This window comes from Nomascus leucogenys, chromosome 9, assembly GCF_006542625.1.
Source record: "Nomascus leucogenys isolate Asia chromosome 9, Asia_NLE_v1, whole genome shotgun sequence".
Classification (NCBI taxonomy): Eukaryota; Metazoa; Chordata; class Mammalia; order Primates; family Hylobatidae; genus Nomascus; species Nomascus leucogenys.
Window position 1 is genome coordinate 78845880 of NC_044389.1, and position 25456 is coordinate 78871335.

Here is a 25456-nt window from a genome sequence, read left to right on the forward strand (position 1 = left end):
GTAAAGGCACAAAACTTTTATCTTGTTTCCTTAGAGTCAGGCAAGTTTTAATTCTAGAGAAGCAACTTCAAGGAATAATTGAAAGTATTTTATTTAATTTCTGATTCTACAATTGACTAACATCAAAGATAAGATAATTTTCTGAGCTGACATAGTGGTTCACACCTGTAGTCCCAACACTTTGGGAGGCCAAGGCAAGAGGATTACTTAAGCCCAGAGTTTGAGACCAGCTTGGGAAACAATGAGACCTTGTGTCTACGGAAAAATAAATTAAAGATAATTTTCTGTAATAGATTCAGGATATTTTGCTTTTGGATGCTATCATAAAATAATTATTACATGTTATTATAGAAACTTTCTAATCATACGAAAATTAGCTGGGTGTGGTGGTGCACGCCTGTAATCCCAGCTACTTGGGAGGCTGAGGCAGGAGAATGACTTGAACCCGGGAGGTGGAGGTTGCAGTGAGCTGAGATTGTGCCACTGCACTCCAGCCTGGGCGACAGAGTGAGACTCCATCTCCAAAAACAACAACAACAACAACAGCAAAACACTTCCCTTAAAACAACCTTGCTGAAAGTACTTACATGTTCAACATGAAATAGTGTTCTCAGGTTAAGGATTAACAGATCTCTATCATGCTATAAATGTTTCTGAGTCTGAGAAATGTTACCATGTAGTTGTCAAATGTGTTTGAATGAGCTGTTTCATAGAGATTATGTATCATGTGGTACTAAATATCCTCATAAAGAATTCACATGTAAAAAGCACAATTAAAAAACAAATTAAGAATGCATATTAGATATGTAAATAAAGTTGATTGGGGAATAGAGAATAAAGAAGAATATAATGTTTATATGAAAATAACTGAACTACTGTGATTGAGAAATAAGACTATTATCTGATGTATAGAAAACTAGTATGATATTAAAGTTAGCAGAGACTGAGCAAGTAGTCTATGAAGTGGTGGATGAGACAGACTTTGAATTAACTAGATTTGTTCCCATTCTAGACTTGATCTCTGATATGGTTTTGCTGTGTCCCTACCCCAGTCTTATCTTGAATTCCCATGTGTTGTGGGAAGAACCTGGTGGGAGATAATTGAATCATGGAAGATGTCTTTCCTGTGCTCTTTTCCTGATAGTGAATAAGTCTCATGAGATCTGATCATTTTATAGAGAAGAGATCCCCTGCACGAGGTTGCTCTCTCTTTGCCTGCTGCTATCCATTTAAGACATGACTTGTTCTTCCCTGCCTTCCACCATGATTGTGAGGCCTCCCAAGTCATGTGGAACTATAAGTCCATTAAACCTCTTTCTTTTGTAAATTGCAGAGTCTCAGGTATGTCTTTAGCAGCAGCATGAGAACAGACTAATACAGTAAACTAGTACCAGGAGTGGGTGCTGATGAAAAGATACCCAAAAATTGGAAGCAACTTTGAAACTGGATAACAGGCAGAGGTTGGAATGGTTTGCAAGGTCCAAAAGAAGATAGAAAAATGTGGGAAAGTTTGGAACTTCGTAGACACTTGTTGAATGGCTTTGCCAAAAATGCTGATAGTGATATGGACAATTGAATCCAGCCTGAGGTGGTCTCAAATGGAGATAAGAAACTTGTTGGGAACTGTAACAAAGGTGACTCTTGTTATGTTTTAGCAAAGAGGCTAGTGGCATTTTGCCCCTACCCTAGAGATTTATGGAACTTTGAACTTGAGAGAGATGATTTAGGGTATCTGGTGGAAGAAAGTTCTAAGCAGCAAAGCATTAAAGAGGTGACTTGGTTGCTGTTAAAGACATTCAGTTTTAAAAGGGAACAGAGCATAAAAGTTTAGAAAATTTGCAGCCTGCCAATGCGATAGAAAAGAAAATCCAATTTTCTGAGGAGAAATTCCAGCCAGCTGCAGAAATTTGCATAAGTAATGAGAAACCGAATCACCAAGACAATGGGGAAAATGTCTCCAGGGCATGTCAGAGACCTTTATGGTAGCCTCTCCCATCAAAGGCCCAGAGGTTTAGGAGGGCCAGGCCCAGGGTCCCTCTGCTGTGTGCAGTCTAGGGACTTGGTGCCCTGCATCCCAGCAGCTCCAGCCATGACTAAAAAGAGCCAAGGTACAGCTTGAGCTGTCGCTTCAGAGGCTGGAAGCCCCAAGCCTTGGCAGCTTCCATGTGGTGTTGAACCTGCAGGTACAGCAAAGTCAAGAATTGAGGTTCGGGAACCTCTGCCTAGATTTCAGAAAATCCATGGAAACGACTGGATGCCCATCAGAAGTTTGTTGCAGGGACAGGGCTATCATGGAGAACCTCTGCTAGGGCAGTGCAGAAGGGAAATGTTGGGTGGGAGCCCCCACACAGAGTCCCCACCTAGTGGATCTGTGAGAAGGCCACTGTCCTCCACACCCCAGAATGGTAGATCCACTGAAAGCTTGCACTGTGCGCCTGGAGAAGCTGCAGACACTCAATGCCAGCCCATGAAAGCAGCGAGGTGGGAGGCTGTACCCTGAAAAGCCACAAGGGCAGAGCTGCCCAAGATCATGGGAACTGACCTCTTGCATCAGCATGACCTGGATGTGAGGCACAGAGTTAAATGAGATCATTTTCAATCTTTAAGATTTGACTGCCCTGCTGGATTTCAGACTTTCATGTGGCCTGTAGCCCCTTTGTTTTGCCAATTTATCCCATTTTGATTAGCTGTATTTATCCAATGCCTGTACCCAATTGTATCTAGGAAGTAACTAACTTGCTTCTGATTTTACAGACTCATAGATGGAAGGGACTTGCCTGTCTTCGATGAAACTTTAGATTGTGGACTTTTGAGTAAATGCTGAAATGAGTTGAGACTGTTGGGAAGTCATGACTGGTTTTGAAATGTGAGGATGTGAGACCTGGGAGGGGCCAGGGGTGGAATAATATGGTTTGGCTGTATCTCCACCCAAATCTGATCTTGAATTCTCATGTGTTGTGGAAGGGACACAGTGGGAGATAACTGAGTTAGGGGGGAAGTATTTCCCATTCTGTTCATCTGATAGTGAATAAGTCTCATGAGATCTGATCGTTTAATAAAGAGGAGTTTCCCTGCATGAGCTTTCTCTCTCTTTGCCTGCTGCCATCCATGTAAGACGTGACTTGTTCCTCTCTGCCTTCTGCCATGATTGTGAGGCCTCCCCAGCCATGTGGAACTCTAAGTCTATTAACCTCTTTCTTTTGTAAATTGCCCAGTCTCGAGTATGTCTTTATCAGCAGCCTGAGAACAGTCTAATAGAATCTCTTAATGACAGTTTACCCTTTACCAAACTAATTTACCTTAGTTTTCTCACTTGTAAAATAGGAAATTATAACAGAACTCATAAACATTAAATTGGGTGAAATATTTGAGAAGGCAGATGGACACATAGGAAAGCCTTGGTAAAGAGCAAGTGTTATAACTTTTATTTTACTATGTAGCACACCCTTTTGTCCAAGGTGTTTTGCTGCAAACCCCAAACCAAGTGCCTGAGTTTCCAACAAAAGAGAAAACCAGGCTCCTTCATGTGCAGTCAGAACAGGATATATCTTATGATCAAGGAGCACAATACTTTCCTTAGGATCTCAGCAGGTAGATTTTGTCATTCCCAATAGGAAGTCAAGCAATTATATATATATATATATATATATATATATATATATATATACACACATATATAACATAGCTTATAATCAAACAAAGCTGCTTCTTCCAATTTCTGGCTACAGTTTCAATATTTAAGAAAATAAAAAATAGACAAACAGATGGAAATTTTAGCAGCCATTTTCTAAACAACATTTTAGTGACTTTATAATAATCACATAGCTACATTATATTATTAAACTTGATGATACTAGGTTATTTTATTCATGTTATTTTTATATTTTCCCCTTACTGACATTTAACATTTGTTGCATATTGACAATCTTCTAAGTACTAAAACATTATTTCATTTAATAATCATAAAACCAAACATGCTATTGTGTTGTTACAAACTGCAGAATAGGAAACCGGTACCCTGCGGAGTTTAAGTAAATTCTGCAGAGTCAGAAAGGTAATAATTATGACCATATTTTTATGTGCCTGTTGTACTTATCTTGGGAGAAAATGTGACATTGGAAAAGAGTTGAAATTATATAATTATTGTTTTTTCTTTTAATTGACTGATATGACATTATTTACATATTGACTTTTGTCTAAAGAAAGAGCACATTATTGTAGTTTTGAAAACATGGGTTGCCTTTTATAGTTGTACCATAGTTTTGATAGCTCAATTTCACTTACAAATGCATTTAATGCCACTAGATACAGAGTAAAAACTTTGTCTATTATCTGCTGAATGTGTCATTTCCCACAGGTGTTAAGAACTCTCAAGCCATGGAGAGAGATGCATTTGGAGTTGTTTACATTCAGACAAAGCCCATCTGGTTGTTTGCAGCTAGTCACAAGGTAAGCAGGGGCATGCATGCACACACACACACACACACGTGAATTATATATTTCAAAATAAATTGGAATTACATAAATTAAAAAATAAATATTTTAAAATATGATTTTTAAATGTAGAATGGCTGTATATTCATCAGTAGCACCACTGACTAATACCCAGGAAAATGAATCTGCAGAAGAGTCCACAAATCTACACTTTAAACAAATAAATAAACTTTATAAAATTGCATGTAGGGTCATATGTTTCGGGGAGGGGGATATGGGATATAGGGCTGATATAAAGAAGAAGAAATATAAAAAAAATGCTGACCAGCATTAATTAAAGTCTACAATATACTTGCTGTTTCACATGGCCTGTCTAATTTAGTATTCTAGCAACCCTATTACATAATCCATTTAACAGATAAAGAAGATGATGCTAATAGATGTTAAATAACTTATAGCTACATGAAATGTGAGGATAGAAATTTAACTTGATAGAATAAAAGATCAATAATAATAGGATGACAGCGGGATTGCTAATTGATGGTTTGATTCCTTTCACTTTGCTTTCTCTGATACTTTTGAGTTTAGCACTTCTTTGTTAAATTTCTTGATGTTCAAGGAAATTGAGTAAAGATTGTTGTAAATATTTCAGAAAAATCTACTATTTTATTTCCATGTCAACAATCTTTATTTCAGACCCTACAAGTTAAAATATAAATTTTAATAAATGAGTATTTACAAATATTTTGATAACTTAGGGGTTTAACTATCACAAATGTAAATCCATAAAGTGAAACCCATTATATTTACATAATATGGAAGTTTAGCAAAATGTGAAATATGAGTTTTGAAAACCAAAATAAGTGGTAATAGGAAAACATTCATAATATTATTCAACTGAAGAAAAACTTCATGAAGAATAAAAAGTTCATGAATTATTTATTCATTAAATTATCACTTAATGCAGAAAAGGTTCTTCCAGGTGTGTGTACTTGTATGAAGGAAGGCACATGTTTCAGTAGAAGGGCAGTAAGCAGGTACTAAAATATTAGATGATAATCATTAAAAGATGGTTAGTGATGTTCCTGTTCTGAAATTTATTGAGTGAATGAATAACAAGCTGATATTTTTGCCCATTTGACTGTCTGGAAAATACAGTTTTTAAACAGATTTTCGGTTTTATAATGTAATTTCTGGGAATTAGTCTCAGAATGCTATATTATCAGATACGTGCTTCTTATTTTTTAAATTTTTTGTTAGATAAATATAAACCTATTTCTAAAATACAAGTTATATCAACTAAAAACAAAGTCTTATATTGAAATGTGTGCTGGGGAGGGCTTCATTTTTATTTGTGTGCTACACATGATTTGTTGGCACTGCAGACTAACAATACGCACATAATCCCAGAGCCCCTGTGGGATAAATTGGCATGTAGCATAGGCTGGTGATAATCACGCCTGACATGTGCTTCCAGGTATTTGGCGTCTGAATGTACTATGTGCATTTGTCAGCTAGACAAACATAGTCACGGTTTGGGATGGAGGAAACTAAGAACAGTAAAACATTTTAAACTTCAAGAAATTACCTGACATTTGCATTTTCAACAAAACAAAATTTCCCTTTAAATCAATCAGTAGGCATTGGAATTTTGGTTTCACTTCCCCCTGTTACTCTTTTGGGCTTTATCCAATTTCATTTTTAAGGAAACTACAGCATTAGTGCTCTTTATTTGCTTCCCAGATCTATATGCTGAAGAGTTAGTAGCCACTCCTGGTGACGTAAGTTCTTTGGTTCTAGCCAACTTTGAGGTGTTTTTTTAATCTGAAAATAATCTACTATAAATAAGGAAATGAATGAATGAAATAATAGATGAAGCTGAGATTATAAGCCTTGCTTTATATAAGGGCTAATTGTGTCAACCAGTGCCCTTTCTGATACAGCATTCTGGTAAATTTCATTACATTTCTTATAGATGGATTTCTTTTTTATTCCTGTTTTCCAGTGTGAAATAATTTCTTTTAATTATATTCCCTGCCATTAACTTGTAGGCATGCTGCAAGTTTTCTTCTCTATAAGCAACTAGTGCCAAGTCCACTTTTGACTGCATGCAGTATTAATTGCCTTTTCAATTTATTCTAGTGATATTATGAATGTGTACTTGAATTCCTTCTTCTAGGACACATCACAAAATTTTTCTATGGGCAATAAAACTATTTCTTGTAAAACAAGATTATTTTATGCTATTGCACAAAGTGCATGAAAAATTCTTGAGTTGATCATTGAAGATATGTATCTATAAGTTAAAAAATAGTTGAAGTACTCTTGAAGATCATTGCTCATTCTGCCAAGAAAAAGCCATTGTTATGAACATTGTAGGCTACATGATAGGAACCATTTCTATTAGCCTCAGCTAAAGGCTTTTTCAGGTGTCTGTTTTTCTAGATTGCTGAATGTAATGCAAGAGTAGTATTTTTATTGCCTCAAGACCTAAGTATAGTCAGTTAATAATTTATCACTATTATCTTAGGTTAATAATGGGGATAATATCTCCTGCAAAGTTTTACAGTATTACATTTGAAAGCAGAAGACTTTCTGTGGAAAGCATTTTCCTCATATAGAAGCAGCACAAATGTTACTGGGTATACCTCATTTATATATTTTAAAAGGTACTAGTACTATGTAGACATGGAACTCTATGAGATCACTTAGTAAGTTAGAGACTTTTATATAATTTTTGAGAGATTTTTTGAAAATTTAAAATAATTTACTCTTTTCTTAAAAAGAAATTGTAATTTCTTTTAAAACATCCAGAAAATAAATATGCTAATATGAAAAGATAAGATTACCCATACATCTCCATTCTGAGAATCCAACTTAACTTCGTGTTTACACTTAGCAGAATTGTTTAATGTATCTGTATATGTACATTTTTAATTTTAATAAAATTAAAGTAATACTTCATATGCTATTTTAATTTATCTCAGTGATATAATGTTAATACATTAAAGCATTTTCATGATAGTATTTTCCATGTCAGTATAAAGTTCCATCCTAATAACTTAATCTTTCAAACCTCAGTGTTATGACCTGAAGATTATTCATATATTTTCCACTATCACAAATAATATTACATTAAAAATTCTCATGGCAAAACATTTGTATACATCCTTAATTATTTTTTAGGATTATTACTAAAAATGGAGTTGCTAGGTATTAATAGCAATGTGCCAGGTACACTTCTTTATGTGCTAAGAGTTTAACATCTATTATCTCCAAGTGGAGTGTGCTGTTTATATTAAATATGAGGTATCTAAGGCAGATTGAGTTTAAGTAACTTGACCAAGATTGCCCAGCTGTTATATTAAGTGATCTCAGTCTATGGTCTACGATATACAACAGAGTATGTATAATCCTTTTTAACTTGATTAATATTGCTAAATAATTTCCAAGTTACAGAAGGACAGTGTATCTTAATTAGCAATGGATGAACATTACTTTTCTATGAAGTTTGCATTGATCCTTTAAGAATTCACAAAACACAGTATGCTATTCTGACAATATGGTTCTACTAACTGACAAGGAGTAAGCTTGACTAGTTGATACCCTACCATATTTAAGTCTGCAAGATTTGATAGTCCATTCTGCAGACATTGATATTTCTATTTCAATTAGGAACTGAAATTGAATTTTGGATTAACAAATTCTTGGTGTTACTGTAAGATTCGTTTTAGGTTGTAAGGACTATTGCATTGGGTAGGCTGATAACGACCATAATAGGAACTTTTTCTCCTAACCTACTCATGTAATTTCACATGTACTCAGCCTAAGGATGTGTATGCCTGTGTCACGTAGTCTGCTTCCACCTGTCTAATTTCTTCAATTACTTAACTAACGTAAAAGGAATGCCCAGAAGAGGTGTATTATAATGAGCTTGCTTCATTAACCTTGAATTTCTGGCATAATTCATTTTTGGAAAGAAGATGGAAAGAAGCATATCAGTCTAACTTCATATGACTTGTAATCAATACTAGAGATTCCTGTGTAGCATTAATACCAAGAAGCCAAAATAAGATTGATATTAATTTATATACTTCAGTCATCTACTTGAAGAAAAATTTAAAAGCATAGGATTATCCACGAGCCTTTTATGACTTGAAATAATTCCAGAATCTATCATATAAAATAACTAGCAATTTGGTATTCGGTATTTGATATCAATAACATTTTAAAGTACCTTATGCAAAAGACTTACTCTAGTAATTTGATAAGTTGAACAAAGAAAAACACCAAATATTTTTATAGCCATAAATAAAAGCAAACTAAAAATTCTAGTTATCGGGGAAAATAATGAATAGGGTTAGGTTTTCAGAAAAAAAAAAAAAAACTATCCATGAAACAAAATAATACCTCCGAATAAATATATATGCATTCTAAACACAATATCTGGATTGTTTTAGAAGTAGATCCCTACCTCTTCCTTAGAATGTAATTTAGTTTTATTCTGAGGATGATTTTGTATGTGGGATAACCCAGATTCATGTACCATTTCAGGACTGTGATATTATAGAATGATAGTTCCAACTTTCAAAGCTATAAACTCATTGTTCCATAAAGAATTTTGTAAATTTCTAAAAAATGTAACTTTCAGTTACTGTCATACTTATTACTTTTTTTAATTCACTTTTTCATCTCCTAAATGAAATTGAGAATAATAGAAGTGGATTATTTTGTATTCTTGTTTCCTGTAGAACAATTAAACAGAACTGCAATATATTTTATGGAAGTTCTTTAGAAAAGTAAAAATTAATAACAGGAATATAGCAATTATATTATTTCATATTTGCAGTGTACTGAATATTCAAATTACCAAAACCATTGAAACAGGTATAAAAATGTGGATTCAATTAATGCAAAATACCCTGTAATTTTTTATCTACAAATTGTGAAAAACAAATTCTTGCTTTTGCTGATCAGTTTACTTGTTAAACCACAATTTCAAATGGCTCCTTACTTTAGTAAGCAGACTATACGTCAATTCTGCAGGTCCTCACTTTAAACTGAATGGATGGTATGTTCAATCTTTTGCCTCTATGTGGGAACAAGCCAGACCAGAATGTTGGCTCTGAATTTGACCTGCAGAGCAAGCACTGTTGCTGCCTTTCCCAGATTCCCCTGAGAATTGATCCACCCATTCCTCAGCTGCTAAGTGCTGGCTGCTGGCAGCCCACAGCTGTCCCTTCCCCTAAGTATAGCCCTTGGCTGATAGGAACTGTCCAGCACAGAAATATTGGGGAAATAGTGCTTCTCTTCCACCTTGCAGGCAGCCTTAATGACTTACTGCCAATCGTGAGAAAAAGACTGGTCCCTTGCTTCCAGATGGGACAGTTGAGTGGTACCATTTCCACTCCTGGATTCTCTGGAATATGAGGCTGAGGCCATACTTTACCTGCATCTCCACCTGTGCTTAGCTTTCCCCTGGCCTATTTTTCTTCCCTCACTTTTTACAGGTGTCATCCCAAACCACTTCAATACATCACTTGCACAAAAATGCATTTCTGAGACTCTGCTTGTAGTGAACCTGATCTAAGACAATCTGGTATCTTTACTGGAAAAAAAAAAAAAAAACAGCGTCAGCATGGAAATTAACTTTTTGTAGTGTAAAGGTAAGGAAGTTCCACATGATTATAATTTGCGCATTCATTTAAAATGAGAATTTTTTTTTTTTTTTTTTTTTTTTTTTTTTTGAGACGGAGTCTCGCTCTGTCGCCCAGACTGGAGTGCAGTGGCGCAATCTCGGCTCACTGCAAGCTCCGCCTCCCGGGTTCACGGCATTCTCCTGCCTCAGCCTCTCCGAGTAGCTGGGACTACAGGCGCCCACCACCACGCCCGGCTAATTTTTTTGTATTTTTAGTAGAGACGGGGTTTCACTGTGGTCCCGATCTCCTGACCTCGTGATCCGCCCGCCTCGGCCTCCCAAAATGCTGGGATTACAAGCGTGAGCCACCGCGCCCAGCCTAAAATGAGAATTTTTAAAATGAGTTCAGCATATTGGTTTATTACTTAGTGCTAGTCTGCATTTTAAATCAGTGTTGTGGCTAATAAAAAATGAAATTGCTTTCCTAGTATAATTTCATATAAATGCATTTTTTACCTTTAAAAACAAAGTTTATTTTTTCCCTACCTTAAAGGTAAAGGAATTTAAGAGTACTGAATACACTTTCCAATTTTCTGGAGAATGTGCATAGTTTAGTTAGAATTAACAATGAATATGAAGAAAATCCAAATTGTTTCGTAGGCATGCTGGGTTGTCTCAGTGTTTTTCTTTACTTAAATGATATTGACGAGTGTCCTTATTGAAGAGGAAATAAGTATGTGCTTGGAGCCTCATAGACAACCATTCATCATTCTCTTATGCAAAAGACAGAACCCCTGTGCCAGCACACAAAATCCAATGGCAGCTACAGTAACAGAAAATCAATAGCCTGTATTAGAAAACTCAGAGGCCAATCAGAGCCCAATCTGCAGGCATGATGTACTCTAAAAGAAGCATTGCTTTAGGACATAACTCAACTCTCTGAACACCAAAGACTGCAGCTTAATTCAAGCATTTAGGGGGAAAATAGAGTCTTTAAAAATATACATTTTGTTCTTTATTGCCTCCCAGAGAAGCTTCAGTGTAGTACTGTAATGAATGATGATAATATACATTCTTAAAAACTGATGTTAGCTCAGTCATTATACCCAAATAGAATGAGTGTCCCTGCTGTGTGAAGCAATGAGATGTCATTAGTAAGCAGCATCTTTGCTAAATGCAGGATGCATATTGTTACTTGTTAAACGCACTATTAATATCTATAAAGGTAAATGACAATTGGTCCTTTCCTTTCATTTGCTGTGAGGTATTTTACCTGATCTTGAACTCTAAGTGAAGATACATACCCAAATTGAAGTTAGTTGTGTGACAAATTTCAAATAAGTTGCACTTTATAATGAAAATCCATTTAGGTTAAATTACTCAAAAATACCAGGCTCTGAACAATATCTGAATATGTTATACTAGTATACTAGTATAATAGTATACTAGTATACTATAATATATAATAATATATGTAATATATATTATAGTATACTAGTATACTAGTATAATGTTTTCCCTCTTGGGAACTTTCCCTCTTGGGAATGTTTTCCCTCTTGGGAAAAGTGTAATATATTATACTATAGCTTTTCTAAATTTTTTCTAAACTAATTAGAACGTATACTTTATTTAAGTATTTTTTGCCATTCTGGAAATATGCATTTATGCATGGATTATATCATCAATATAGGTTCATAACATCATATACACCTTTTCTGCTATTTGTATTATTAACATTTTTAAGTCATCAACAAGTCTTCAATAGTAGGTTAGCTTTTTTGATAAATGTGTAATATATAAACATGATTCCAAATTGCATGTAACAAACTCATGCTTCAATATTAAAGGGACATTTGTATTTTTAATAAACCTCTGATTTTATCTTAGATTAATAACTTGAATTTAGATATTGCATAAATATATGCACTTATTGTAGTAGATGAAATGTCAAGGTCAATTTGATTGTAATAATCCTAAAAAAATGAAAGTAACATCATGAAAAATGACACCCTGCTTGGAAACAAAGCTAATTAAGATTTTTTTAATGCCCCAGAGAGAGAAATGTACAGAGAGTAGTCACAGTTGGTTTAAGATTGGCAACTCTGTCGGATGTGACAGCACATTCAGCTCATCCCACGCAGACACAATCCAGCATCTGGGATGATAATTATTAGACTTCAGAACACTTCTTGGAAATTTTCCATGTATTAGAGTGCTTGTAAAGCAGCCCTTCTGGAACTGTCATAGTTTTATATATTACTAAGTGCCTTATCAATATTTATTTTTCACCTTTCTTATGAATTATAGCTATTCCGATATGCTAAAAATACTATAGATTTAACAAAGTAATATTTTTTAAAATGTGTAAATATTTTTGTTTTCCTTTTAAAATCAATCCTGTAATTTACAATGCAAAATTTAAAATTCTGAACTCATTGCTTTGGTGAGATAATGCTCATGAAAAACTCTCATAAACAAAATAAGCTAAAGGGGTTGGTTTTAGCATAAACTTTAAAAATATTTTACCTTCTCTTAACCACTTAGCAAATTTGAGATGTCTTCTTTATAAAGGTTTTTAAAATAAAATTTTAGATATATTTACATATATAGCATCCCAATACAATATTCATAACAAAAACTGTATTTCATAAGTAATTTTTAAGCTAAATAAGAAAAGACAAATTTGAAGCTTCAATGAATGGTTTCTGATGGATTCCACTAAACACAGAAATGGTTGATTTTATGTTCTTTGCTATCTGAGAGCTAATATGATTTATTTAGACAGGCAGTGAACAGGTCCTGCCACTATATGATTTGGGATAAGTTCCTTCAGTGTGCTCATCTGCTAAAAGGCCCAATTAGTACTGCATTCCTCATAGGAATGCTATAAAAAATAAATGGCACAACATATATAAAGCATTTTAGACAGTATCTGGTACTACTTAAATTGTTAGTACTGTTATTACTATCAGCATTATATTATTAAGATTGCTATTACCATAATGAGAAAATTTGACATAATGAAAGTTTGTAGAACTCTGAAACAAACATATCTGGTTCTGAATTGATTCAATCCCCTCGAAGTTATTTGATCCTGGAAAAGTATATTGGTCTTTTAGTGCCCCATTTTTCTACTCTACTACCCAACAAGTCAGGTTGTTTTTAAAATCATGGTGTTTAAAAATCCTGTGCCGCTGGGCTGGGTCCTCACGCCTTGCCTGTAATCCCAGCACTTTGGGAGGCCAAGGTGGGTGGATCACCTGAGGTCAGGAGTTAGAGACCAGCCTGGCCAACATGGTGAAACCCCATCTCTACTAAAAAGTACAAAAATTACCTGGGCATGGTGGCAGGTGCCAATAATCCCAGCTATTCGGGAGGCTGAGGCAGGAAAATCGCTTGAATCTGGGAGGTGGAGGTTGCAGTGAGCTGATTTTGCCATTGCACTCCAGCCTGGGCAAGAGTGAGACTCCGTCAAAAAAAAAAAAAAAAATCCTAGCCTATAGCAAGTTCTTGATAAATGATGTTTTTTAGTTAGATAGAGGAAATGGCTCAGGGACTTTATTGGTTTCTTTCTTTCCTTTTTTGTTTTGTTTTGTTTTGAGACAGTGTCCCACTCTATTACCCACTCTCCACCCAGTGGAGTGGCACAATCACAGCTCATTGAAGATTCAATCTCCCCTGGCTCCATTGATCCTTCTGTCTCAGGCTCCCAAGTAGCTGGGACTACAGGCACACACCACCATTCTTGACTAATTTTTGTATTTTTTGTAGAGACAGTGTTTCTCCATGTTGCCCAGGCTGGTCTCAAACTTCTAGTCTCCAGCAATCCACCCACCTCAGCCTTCCAAAGTGCTGGGATTACAGGAATGAGACACTGTGCCTGTTTTTTTAATGTGTAAAAATACTATACACAAAATATATTTTCCAGACTTTGTGCTTGCATCTTCTGTCCTTTGTGGTGAAATAAACCATGTAGTATATTTTTATTATTTATATATATTTTTTCAAAATACAATTGCTTTTCTTGTTCAATGAATTACTTCCTTCACTCAAACAGTGTTCACAAGAAGCAATGATGATTTTTGCTTAGAGTATTTCTCCAAGTATGCACGTGTTGTTTCATAGTTAAAATACAAGCTTTGGCATTCATTTCCATGCTTAGATATGTCTAACTTGAATGATATGATTCAACTTATTACTTTTACATAAAAGGATATTAGATGTCAGAAAAACTAACTTGTTTAGGAAATAATAACTACCTTCAAATAAACCACCAGCATTCTAATGTTTGTAAAAAATGTAAATATGCATGCACAAATATATTCATATATCCTAGTTATTATGGCCTTATACATATTAACTTTAAAATAGTTACTATGTAAACAAAAGTACAGACGCATATAACAAAATTTGAAGTAATTTTAAGATATAAATTTAAAGGTTCTGAATTCCTAATCACAAATGACTTTCTGCTGATTGGCTCATAATCACCCTTGTATTATTAGGGTAGTTCTCACTTTGTTCCAGGCACTGCAATGCAATCTTTTGATAAATAATTACATATAATTTTCTCCTCAAAATGAACTCACCTTTTCCTTTCTTTAAACTTATTCCTTGGCCTGAATTCTACATTTCCAACTGCCAGTAAGATGCTTTCATCTAGTTGTCCATCAGGCACATAGAAATCAAACTATCTATGGCTAGGGCCACAGTGTAATGGGGATTATACAAAGCTTAATTCAACTTGTAGAATTTGAAGAAATTTTGTTGACTCTAAACATCTTACTAGACACATTTCTGACCAAATAACACACATTTTTAAAATGCATCTGTGCTTTCATATGAAGATATGTTCTCAAATCTTCTTCCAATTCTATTCTCTCTCATTGCATAAAATTCATGCCTTAGAGTCTTTAGCAAAGACGTAGTCTTAGCTTATGATGTCCATAGTTTCCATGTTGTTTTATGTCCTAGAAATCTTCAAATATACTTAAATATGTTCCTGAAAATCTTTTAGATACAAGTAATAATACCAAACAAAATTTTCTGGCTTCTATAACTGGGAAGTCTATCGTCCATGGTTTAGGCACTGCTGAATTCATGAAATTAATAATGTCAAGGCTATGTTTCTCTCGTGCTTAAACTCTCTGTCCACATGCTTGGTGAAAAGGCTACTGGCAGAACCTGACTCACATCCTAATAGCCTATCAATGCCAGTGGGAAAATGGCATTCTATTGTAGTGGAAAAATGCCCTTGGAAGAACTCTGATTGGTCTAATTTTGTCACAAATATTTGTTTAGAAAGTGAATCTCTTTCTCTTTTCTGTATCAGTTACTGTAGCCATGGGTTTATACACCTTGACTTGCCAAGCCTGCAAAATGGGCACAAGACTGTGAATGGAGAGTACTAATTTCAGTTGTATTTGAAGACAAAGAGCAAGTTCCACAAAGATGAATGGTTCTGCTAATTAGAAGAAAAATAAAAGAAATGATGTTAAACATACCAAGAAATAGATATAAAAATTATGAGATCTCCTGATAATAACTTACATGCTGGTGTTTCCTCCTATTATCAATAATCCATGTAGCAAAAATTCTAATTTATGTGGATCTTATGCACCAAACAAGAGAAAATCTGGTTCTTTAAGAGAGTCATGAAAATGTAGAATGTTGTAGTTGATATTCTGAAGCATTTAATTATGAAAAATAATCTACCATGTAAACAGCGATTTTTTCAGAGTATCACCCAAGCGTGCATATTTAAACAATATGTTTGTTCTTTAAAAAGATTGATATAGCTTTTATGATTATTTTTAGCATACAGACCCCCATCCATTTTTTAGTTTTTTCTATAATTCTTCTGTTGATAAACCTAGACTATTTGATATGAAAAATTTTATACAGTCTGGATTCTATATGCATAGTATGGTTTAAAATTTTCCTTTTTCCTCTCTCTGTATTTTAACCAAATTGGCAGCTGGGTATAGAGGCCTGATGAGACTCATGTCCAAACCTCTGGAAAGGTTATAAGTGGTGGTATGTTTTTTGTCAACTACAGATATTGTCTAGTTTTCTCTCATTTTTATTTATGCTCAATGCCTAGATCCATTAACCCACTGGGGTGACTGCATGGTGATATTATCTTCTATCATTTCTTGATCATTTGTTAGATGATATACTTTTTCAAATTGGATCTGAATAATTCATATGATGATATATGGACAGATACCATAGAGCTGGGAACAACAAACTTCTGGATGCTGTTATACATTTCCATCATTTATTATTTAGATACCCAGTGATATGGTTATTAAGGAAATAGCAAGATTTATGCTTTATTATTTTTCTAGATTTACCAGAATTTGAAATAATAAAGTTGATCCCTATTATGATGATCAGTTTATGTGTTATGTTAGGGTAAAAAGTTTCTCAATAAACACTTATCTAATCCTTACTGTGAAGGTATTTTGGAAATGTGACTATAATACATAATCAATGACTAACTAAGGGACTTTACCAAAGTCAATCAGTTGAAAGGCCTTGGAAATAGATGTAGGCTTCCCTAAAGAAGAAAAAAGTCTGCCTATGGAGATCAGCTTCCACTCATGACCAATAGTTCTAGCCTGCCCTCCCAAATAACCAGCCTTAGATATTTTGGAATGGCCTTGCAATGCCCCACAATTGTATAAGCCAAAATAATATATATTCAACACAGAAACAGAACCAGTTTCTGTTTATGTATAATTATTTATTATAAATAATAAATATAGGTATATATACAAAACTGGTCATGTTATATGTATATATCAGAATATTCAACATAATATTATATCATATATTCAACATAATATATTTTTATTGAATATATATCATATTCAACATATAAAAATATATTGAATATATTATTATGTTATTAATATATTATTTATATATAATATATTCAATATAGTATATTGAATACATACAACTGGTTCTGTTTCTCTGTTAAATATATATGTATGTATATATACACATACACATATATGTATGTGTATATATACACATATACATATATGTATGTATATATATATGTATATGTGTATATATGTATATGTATATGTATATACATACACATATACATATATGTATGTATATACATATATATGTATATGTATATACATACACATATACATATATGTATGTATATACATATATACATATATATGTATATATACAGGCATGAGCCACCATGCCTGAGAATACCCCCACTTTAACAGAAGACATCCTGGGAGGTAAGGAATTCAATTTGCTTTGTAATCCCACCCTTCAAGAGACAGTCTGAGTTTGGTTTTCTAAAATCTCAGTCCTATGATTACAAAACATAAAGATTTCTTTCAAGGAAAATATAGAAGCTTTCAGGTCATTCAGACTCAGCTTGAGATGGGAATTTGACATCATGAGCTCATCCTTATCTCCCCCTACTTTTTCCAGTGCTATGAGGACCAGCCATCTCATATCATTATACTCTTCAATTTTACTACTATAAAGTATCAACTATTAATACATTGTCACCCAGTGACTTCTCTTCTATATTTGATTAGGGGTATGCAAAGGCATATTTCTATTGCCACATCATGTCAGGGATGACCAGCGCCCTCTTTACCACTGAAAATAGAGGCATTAGTACCTTTAGATCTAATCAGATTAGAGTAGCAATTCGACAAAACCCAGAACCTATTCAGAAAGCATAATCCTTAATATTCCTTAATCCTTAATTTATTAATATTCATCAGAGACTTCTGTTGAATCCTGACTGATATAAATGCTGGTACCAGAAGTAGAAAACAGTATATATATGTATATGTATGTATATACATATACATATATATGTATTACATACGTATGTATTACATACGTAATACATATATATGTATGTGTGTATACATACATATATATGTATATGTGTGTATATACACATACATGTATATGTGTGTATATACACATACATGTATGTGTGTGTATACATACATATATATGTATATGTGTGTATATACACATACATATATGTGTATGTGAAAAAGTAGGGGGAGATAAGGATGAGCTCATGATGTCAAATTCCCATCTCAAGTTGAGTCTGAATGACCTGAAAGCTTCTATATTTTCCTTGAAAGAAATCTTTATGTTTTGTAATCGTAGGACTGAGATTTTAGAAAACCAAACTCAGACTGTCTCTTGAAGGGTGGGATTACAAAGCAAATTGAATTCCTTACCTCCCAGGATGTCTTCCGTTAAAGTGGGGGTATTCTCAGGCATGGTGGCTCATGCCTGTATTCCCAACACTTTGGGAGGTCAAGGTGGGCAGATCATGAGGTCAGGAGTTTGAGACCAGCCTGACTAACATGGTGAAACCCCGTCACTACTCAAAAAACAAAATTTAGCTGGGTGTGGTGTTGTGCACCTGTAATCCCAGCAACTCAGGAGGTTGAAGCAGGAGAATCACTTGAACCCAAGAGGCAGATGTTGCAGTGAGCCAAGATTGTGCCACCACACTCCAGCCTGGGTGACAGAAAGGCACTTCTTATGTGGCAGTGGCAAGAGAAAATGAAGAAGCAAAAGCGGAAACCCCTGATAAACCCATCAGACCTTGTGAGACTCATTCACCATCATGAGAATAGTATGGGAAAGACTTGCTCCCATGATTCAATTACCTCTCCCTGGGTCCCTCCCACAACACGTGGGAATCCTGGGAGATACAATTCAAGTTGAGATATGGGGGGGGGACACAGCTAAACCATATTACCTTTCTGAGATAATCACCTTGCAAGCCACTGTTGATTCTAGACAAGTGCTACTCCAGTCTCCCCTCTTCGTTCTAGACTCATAATTAGACTAGGTTTTAGTAGTCCCCAAATGGTACAGTACAAAGCGTAACCCATGAATAGGTGTTCTACACACTAAAAGAATGGCATGATTATTCTGAATTTATACAGGCAGAAATCCGAAGAACATGTATGGGTATGGATCATAAGGGTGTGGATAGTGATGGAAAGAACATAAAGTTAGATTAGGCCTAATTGATTAATAAAGGCCCACTAAGCAGAGATTCTGGACAGTGTTTTTACTCAAGGTATTAGAAATGGCTATAACAGTTTTTTGGCTTATTGGCTAAAATATGGACCCAAAGGTAGCTCTACTAAAAGAAGCTGAAATGTCAGAAATGATTTGGTATACTATAGAGTAGGATATCCAGAGGGCTTAGAGAGATTGGAATGTTAGTGTAGATTAATCATGTCAAGAAATGTTCATCTACAATAGGAGGGTTCATAGAACTCACATTTCACTACAAATGTGAGAAACAACTTTTTGAGGGAAGGCCCAGAATCCTGGATGATTATTCTATGCCAATCATAAATTCAAATGTAAAATGCTACCATCAAACTGGCAACCCTAAATGCAAAGGGGAAAATGGGATACTGGAGTGGAGGGGGCTACGTGTTGATACTTGGTTGCCCAAGGCAAGATAGTTGTAGTTACCCTAGCAGAGAGCAGAGCCAAAGCAGTCCAGAAACCTATAGCCTTGGCTAGTTGATCATGGAGTCCTTAAAAAGGGATAAATTCAACAAGAAGAGCTAACTATCCTAAATATATATGCACCCAATACAGGAGCACTCAGATTCATGAGGCAAGTCCTTAGTGACTTACAAAGAGACTTAGACTCCCACACAATAATAATGGGAGACTTTAACCCCCACTGTCAACATTAGACAGATCAACGAGACAGAAAGTTAACAAGGATATCCAGGAATTGAACTCAGCTCTGCACCAAGCGGACCTAATAGACATCTACAGAACTCTCCACCCTAAATCAACAGAATATACATTCTTTTCAGCACCACAACACACCTGTAAAGCACTCCTCGGCAAATGTAAAAGAACAGAAATTATAACAAACTGTCTCTCAGACCACAGTGCAATCAAACTAGAACTCAGAATTAAGAAACTCACTCAAAACCGCTCAACTACATGGAAACTGAACAACCTGCTCCTGAATGACTACTGGGTACATAACGAAATGAAGGCAAAAATAAAGATGTTCTTTGAAACGAACAAGAACAAAGACACAACATAGCAGAATCTCTGGGACACATTCAAAGCAATGTATAGAGGGAAATTTATAGCACTAAATGCCCACAAGAGAAAGCAGGAAAGATCTAAAATTGACACCCTAACATCTCAATTACAAGAACTAGAGAAGCAAGAGCAAACACATTCAAAAGCTAGCAGAAGGCAAGAAGGCAAGAAATAACTAAGATCAGAGCAGAACTGAAGGAAATAGAGACACAAAAAACCCTTCAAAAAATCAATGAATCCAGGAGGTGGTTTTTTGAAAAGATCAGCAAAATTGATAGACCGCTAGCAAGACTAATAAAGAAGAAAAGAGAGAATAATCAAACAGATGCAATAAAAAATGACAAAGGAGATATCACCACCGGTCCCAAAGAAATACAAACTACCATCAGAGAATACTATAAACACCTCTATGCAAAGAAACTAGAAAGTCTAGAAGAAACGGATAAATTCCTTGACACATACACCCTCCCAAGACTAAACCAGGAAGAAGTTGAATCTCAGAATAGACCAATAACAGGCTCTGAAATTGTGGCAATAATCAATAGCTTACCAACCAAAAAAAGTCCAGGACCAGATGGATTCACAGTCGAATTCTACTAGAGGTACAAGGAGGAGCTGGTACCATTCTTTCTGAAACTATTCCAATATAGGAAAAGAGGGAATCCTCCCTAACTCATTTTATGAGGCTAGCATCATCCTGATACCAAAGCCTGGCAGAGACACAACCAAAAAAGAGAATTTTAGAACAATATCCTTGATGAACATTGATGCAAAAATCCTCAGTAAAATACTGGCAAACCAAATCCAGCAGCACATCAAAAAGCTTATCCACCAGGATCAAATGGGCTTCATCCCTGGGATGCAAGGCTGGTTCAACATACGAAAATCAATAAACATAATCCAGCATATAAACAGAACCAAAGACAAAAAACACATGATTATCTCAATAGATGCACAAAAGGCCTTTGACAAAATTCAACAACTCTTCATGCTAAAAACTCTCAATAAATTAAGTATTGATGGTACGTATCTCAAAATAATAAGAGCTATCTATGACAAACCCACAGCCAGTATCATACTGAATGGGCAAAAACTGGAAGCATTCCCTTTGAAAACTGGCACAAGACAGGGATGCCCTGTCTCACCACTCCTATTCAACATAGTGTTGGAAGTTCTGGCCAGGGCAATCAGGCAGGAGAAGGAAATAAAGGGCATTCAATTAGGAAAAGAGGAAGTCAAATTGTCCCTATTTGCAGATGACATGATTGTATATCTAGAAAACCCCATTGTCTCAACCCAAAATCTCCTTAAGCTGATAAGCAACTTCAGCAAAGTCTCAGGATACAAAATCAATGTGCAAAACTCACAAGCATTCTTATACACCAGTAACAGACAAACAGAGAGCCAAATCATGAGTGAACTCCCATTCACAATTGCTTCAAAGAGAATAAAATACCTAGGAATCCAACTTACAAGGGATGTGAAGGACCTCTTCAAGGAGAACTACAAACCACTGCTCAATGAAATAAAAGAGGATACAAACAAATGGAAGAACATTCCATGCTCATGGGTAGGAAGAATCAATATCGTGAAAATGGCCATACTGCCCAAGGTAATTTATAGATTCAATGCCATCCCCATCAAGCTACCAATGACTTTCTTCACAGCATTGGAAAAAACTACTTTAAAGTTCATATGGAACCAGAAAAGAGCCCGCATCACCAAGTCAATCCTAAGCCAAAAGAACAAAGCTGGAGGCATCAAGCTACCTGACTTCAAACTATACTGCAAGGCTACAGTAACCAAAACAGCATGGTACTGGTACCAAAACAGATATAGATCAATGGAACAGAACAGAGCCCTCAGAAATAATGCTGCATATCTACAACTATCTGATCTTTGACAAACCTGACAAAAACAAGAAATATGGAAAGGATTCCCTATTTAATAAATGGTGCTGGGAAAACTGTCTAGCCATATGTAGAAAGCTGAAACTGGATCCCTTCCTGACACCTTATACAAAAATTAATTCAAGATGGATTAAAGACTTACATCTTAGACATAAAACCATAAAAACCCTAGAAGAAAACCTAGGCAATACCATTCAGGACATAGGCATGTGCAAGGACTTCATGTCTAAAACACCAAAAGCAATGGCAACAAAAGCCAAAATTGACAAATGGGATCTAATTAAACTAAAGAGCTTCTGCACAGGAAAAGAAACCACCATCAGAGTGAACAGGCAACCTACAGAATGGGAGAAAATTTTTGCAACCTACTCATCTGACAAAGGGCTAATATCCAGAATCTACAATGAACTCAAACAAATTTACAAGAAAAAAACAAACAACCCCATCAAAAAGTGGGCAAAGGATATGAACAGACACTTCTCAAAAGAAGACATTTATGCACCCAAAAAACACATGAAAAAATGCTCATCATCACTGGCCATCAGAGAAATGCAAATCAAAACCACAATGAGATACCATCTCACACCAGTTAGAATGGCCATCATTAAAAAGTCAGGAAACAACAGGTGCTGGAGAGGATGTGGAGAAATAGAAACACTTTTACACTGTTGGTGGGACTGTAAACTAGTTAAACCATTGTGGAAGTCAGTGTGGCGATTCCTCAGGGATCTAGAACTAGAAATACCATTTGACCCAGCCATCCCATTACTGGGTATATACCCAAAGGATTATAAATCATGCTGCTATAAAGACGCATGCACACGTATTTTTATTGTGGCACTATTCACAATAGCAAAGACTTGGAACCAACCCAAATGTCCAACAACGATAGACTGGATTAAGAAAATGTGGCATATATACACCATGGAATACTATGCAGCCATAAAAAATGATGAGTTCATGTCCTTTGTAGGGACATGGATGTAACTGGAAACCATCATTCTGAGCAAACTATCGCAAGGACAAAAAACCAAACACCGCATGTTCTCACTCATAGGTGGGAATTGAACATTGAGAACACATGGACACAGGAAGGGGAACATCACACACTGGGGACTGTTGTGGGGTGGAAAGAGGGGAGAGGGATAGCATTAGGAGATATACCTAATGTTAAATGACGTGTTCATGGGTGCAGCACACCAACATGGCACATGTATGCATATATAACAAACCTGCACATTGTGCACATGTACCCTAAAACTTAAAGTATAATAATAAAAAATTAAAAAATAAAACCTGTAATTACTAAAAAAAAAAAAAGAAAGAAAGAAACAAAGGAACAAAAAGCATCCAAATTGAAAAAAAAAAAAAAAAGAAAGGTAATAAATAGTTTGATGCTCAACTAAATCCTTACTTGATTACTGTAAGCAGAAGGGTTTTTAGTTGAGTGAACAGAAGTCTAACTCGAGTCACCAGAACAGAGAGTCTCTGCCTCTCAATCAATTCCAAGACGTATGACAGTTTATAGATAAGAACCCCTTGAATGTAGGGTTCTTCATTCAAGGATTCTTCATGGTTTCCTTGAGGAAAGACCCTGCTACACAGCCAAAATTGTACTGTTTATCTTAGCCTGCCCCCAAAGTGAGTTATGGCCATTTAGCAGGGCTACTGTGTGTTGAGAGAGAGGAAATGATCATACTTTTCAGGAATTACTTGACATTGACTTTGAATTGGCACTGTTCCAGAAGACACAAAATGTCACTATGGTCTATCAGTTGGAGTAAGGACTTAACAGAGGTCAGACGATCAATGGAGTTTTAGTTGAAGTTCATCTCACAGTGGACTCAGTGTGTCTTTGACCCCTTACTGTGGTAATTTCCCCATTTTCAGAATGCATAATTGGAAAAGACATGTTCAGCAACTGTAGAATACCCACATTGTTGTTCTGACCTGCGGAGTGAGGGTTATTATGGTGGGAACCCCAAGCGTAAGTTACCTGAACTAACTTTTCCTGTAAAAATAGTAAACCCAAAGCAATAGCACATTCATGGAGGGGTTGCAAAGATTAGTGCCACTGTAATAAACTTGATGGATGAATGGGTAGTGATTCCCACCATATTCCTATTCAACTTACTGATTTTGTACCTGCAGAAAACAGAGTGTTCTTAGAGAATGACAGTGTATTATCTTAAACTTAATTATGTGGCAATTCCAATTGAAGTTGCTATTCCAAGTTGTGCTTTCATCAGTTGAGCAAATTAACACATCCCCTGGTATCTCTGTGCTGACAAATGTTTTTTTGCTTGATACCTGTAAGTGAAGACCACCAGAAACAGCCTTCTTTCAGCTGGCAAAGCCAGCAATACAATTTAACTGTCCTACCTCAGGGGTATTTCAGCTCTCTATCCTTATGTCATTATTTAGTCCACAGGGACCTTGATCACCTTTCCTTCCCACCAAATATTATCTTGGTCTATTATATTGATGATATGCTAATTAGACCTAGCAAACAAAATGTAGCAAATATTCAAGATATATTGGTAAAACACTTGTGTATTAAAGGATGGGAAATAAATCTACAAAAGTCATGGCCTTTCAATCTCTGTTAACTTTCTAGGGGCCCAGTGAGGTAGAATATGTTGATATATTCCTTTTGAGATGAAGAATAAGTTGTTGCTCCTGGCCTCTCTGGCAACCAAAACAGAGGCACAAAGCTTAGCAGTTTTCTTTGGATTTTATAGGTGACATATTCCTCCTTTGGGTATGATATTCTGGCCCTTTCAATGAGTAACCAAAAAGAGCTGCTAGTTTTGAGTGAAGTCCAGAACAAGAGAAGGCTCTACAAAAGACACAGACTGCCATGCAAGCTGATTGGCCACTTAGGTCATACAATGATCAGATCCAATGGTGTTTAGAGTGTCAGTGGCAGATAGGGATGTTGTTTGTAGTGTTTATGAATCACACTGCAGACCCTTAGTATTTTGGAGCAGAGCCACTCTATACTCTGGATAACTACTTTCCTTTTGAGAAACAGCTTTTGGCTTGCTACCAAACACTAGTAGAGACTAAACAGTTATCCATAGGCCACCAACTGGAAAAGTGACACGAGCAATCCATCATATATAGATATATGGCTTGGTGGGTTAGATTTTCTCTCTCTCTCTCTCTCTAATCTAATCTAGATAGATAGGTAGAGAGATACAGAAATATCTCAGTTCAAGCAGGCCCTGAAGGCATAAGTTACATGAAGAAGTTGGCAAATGCCCTTACTCTTGCTACGTTACTTTCTCTCTCTCTACCCACACCTATGGCTTGATGAGAAGCACTCTTTGAACAGTTGACCGATTTTGAGAAAACTCTGGCC

The 25456-nt window shown here is 35.6% G+C and overlaps 1 protein-coding gene across 1 annotated transcript in view; it reads left to right on the forward strand.

Annotated features, from left to right (window-relative positions):
- Positions 1-25456, forward strand: part of LOC105738204 — a 599125-nt gene that overhangs the window by 143847 nt on the left and 429822 nt on the right. Inside the window, exon 2 of the mRNA XM_030818452.1 lies at positions 4358-4449. Coding sequence (XP_030674312.1) covers positions 4388-4449 — 62 coding nt within the window. The 5' untranslated portion in view covers positions 4358-4387. The remainder of the gene's footprint in view (positions 1-4357; positions 4450-25456) is intronic.